The sequence below is a fragment of the Hippocampus comes genome, unplaced genomic scaffold, assembly GCF_001891065.2.
Source record: "Hippocampus comes isolate QL1 unplaced genomic scaffold, H_comes_QL1_v1.1 scaffold2670, whole genome shotgun sequence".
In the NCBI taxonomy this organism is placed as follows: Eukaryota; Metazoa; Chordata; class Actinopteri; order Syngnathiformes; family Syngnathidae; genus Hippocampus; species Hippocampus comes.
In genome coordinates, this window is record NW_017805362.1 from 1 (window position 1) to 1,143 (window position 1,143).

Below are 1,143 nucleotides of genomic sequence, written 5' to 3' on the forward strand. Positions count from 1 at the left end.
GATGAGTTGGCTCCTCTTGTGGATTCTCACTGCAGTTGGGATTCAACAGGTACCGCGTTGACAATTTTTTTACTCCCCCTGCCCTGATTTCAATAGCGAACGCTTGTAAATACGTTCGCGTTGTTAATGAAGCCGATTTAGAATGTAGCAAAAATAATCCAAACGACATGAGAAGTAGCCTTCAAACGTGGATTTTGGCAGACTTCATTAAGTCGACTTGGCGACCTCGTGTGGCCACTAGGGTCACTGCGTCACGAATGCTGCCCTTCAAATGGACTTTTTAGCCCTCAAAATGAATTGCGGTTTGTTGTTATTGCTACTACGATCTACAAAGCTTTTTCTACATGCTACATTTCTTCCAATTTTTTGAATGAGGAAACCATGTTTCTCCAGGCAAAAAAAAAAACAAAAAAAACATCGAGGGACACTTTAGTTTTGGTAACCGAAGGCTGGAGCTCATCCATCATCCACATAAACCTCAGGCGACAGGAGGTGCAGATGAAACATGCCGAGGCAGGACGCTCATCATTTTTTAAAAATTATTCGACGTGGGGACAGACGATCAGCATCCATTTGTGTGAAAAATAGGAAACAGATCATATTTGTCAAATAGTTCCACCCAGCAGCCACTGAATGTCGTAACGACGTACATTTAGGGGCTTTTGACAGTCCTGACGGACCTCTGAGACAAACCCTAATTACGATGTTTGCCCGTGACGCTGGATTTCAAGAATATCCTGCAGTTTTGAGTCTCACATGTTTTTCCATCCTCCTTCTCCGACAGGCGTCCTCCCAGAATTCCACTGCCATGCCTCCAGCGGTCACGTCGCCGGCCGCCGAGCCCTTCACCCCGATGCGGTACTGCCGGTGGCCTTGCGAGTGTCCCGCCGAGCCGCCCGCCTGCCCGCTGGGCGTGAGCCTCCTGACGGACGGCTGCGGCTGCTGCAAGGCGTGCGCCCGGCAGGTGGGCGAGGTGTGCAACGAGGCGGACACCTGCGACCACCACAAGGGGCTGTACTGCGACTACAGCTCGGACAAGCCGAGGTACGAAAAAGGCTTGTGTGCATGTAAGTGTCGCTCGCACGAGCTCATCCGTGACCTCTGCCAAGTGCATGTGGAGATTCTCAGTCATCTGGGTAATGC

General features: G+C 50.4%; 1 protein-coding gene across 1 annotated transcript; it reads left to right on the forward strand.

Annotated features, from left to right (window-relative positions):
* Nucleotides 1-6: 6 nt before the first annotated feature.
* Nucleotides 7-1,139, forward strand: LOC109517017 (WNT1-inducible-signaling pathway protein 3-like; the record flags this gene model as incomplete). Its single annotated transcript, XM_019871894.1, has 2 exons — nt 7-49; nt 785-1,139. A coding segment is annotated over exon 2 (331 nt), but the record flags the coding sequence as incomplete, so codon positions are not given.
* Nucleotides 1,140-1,143: the final 4 nt, after the last annotated feature.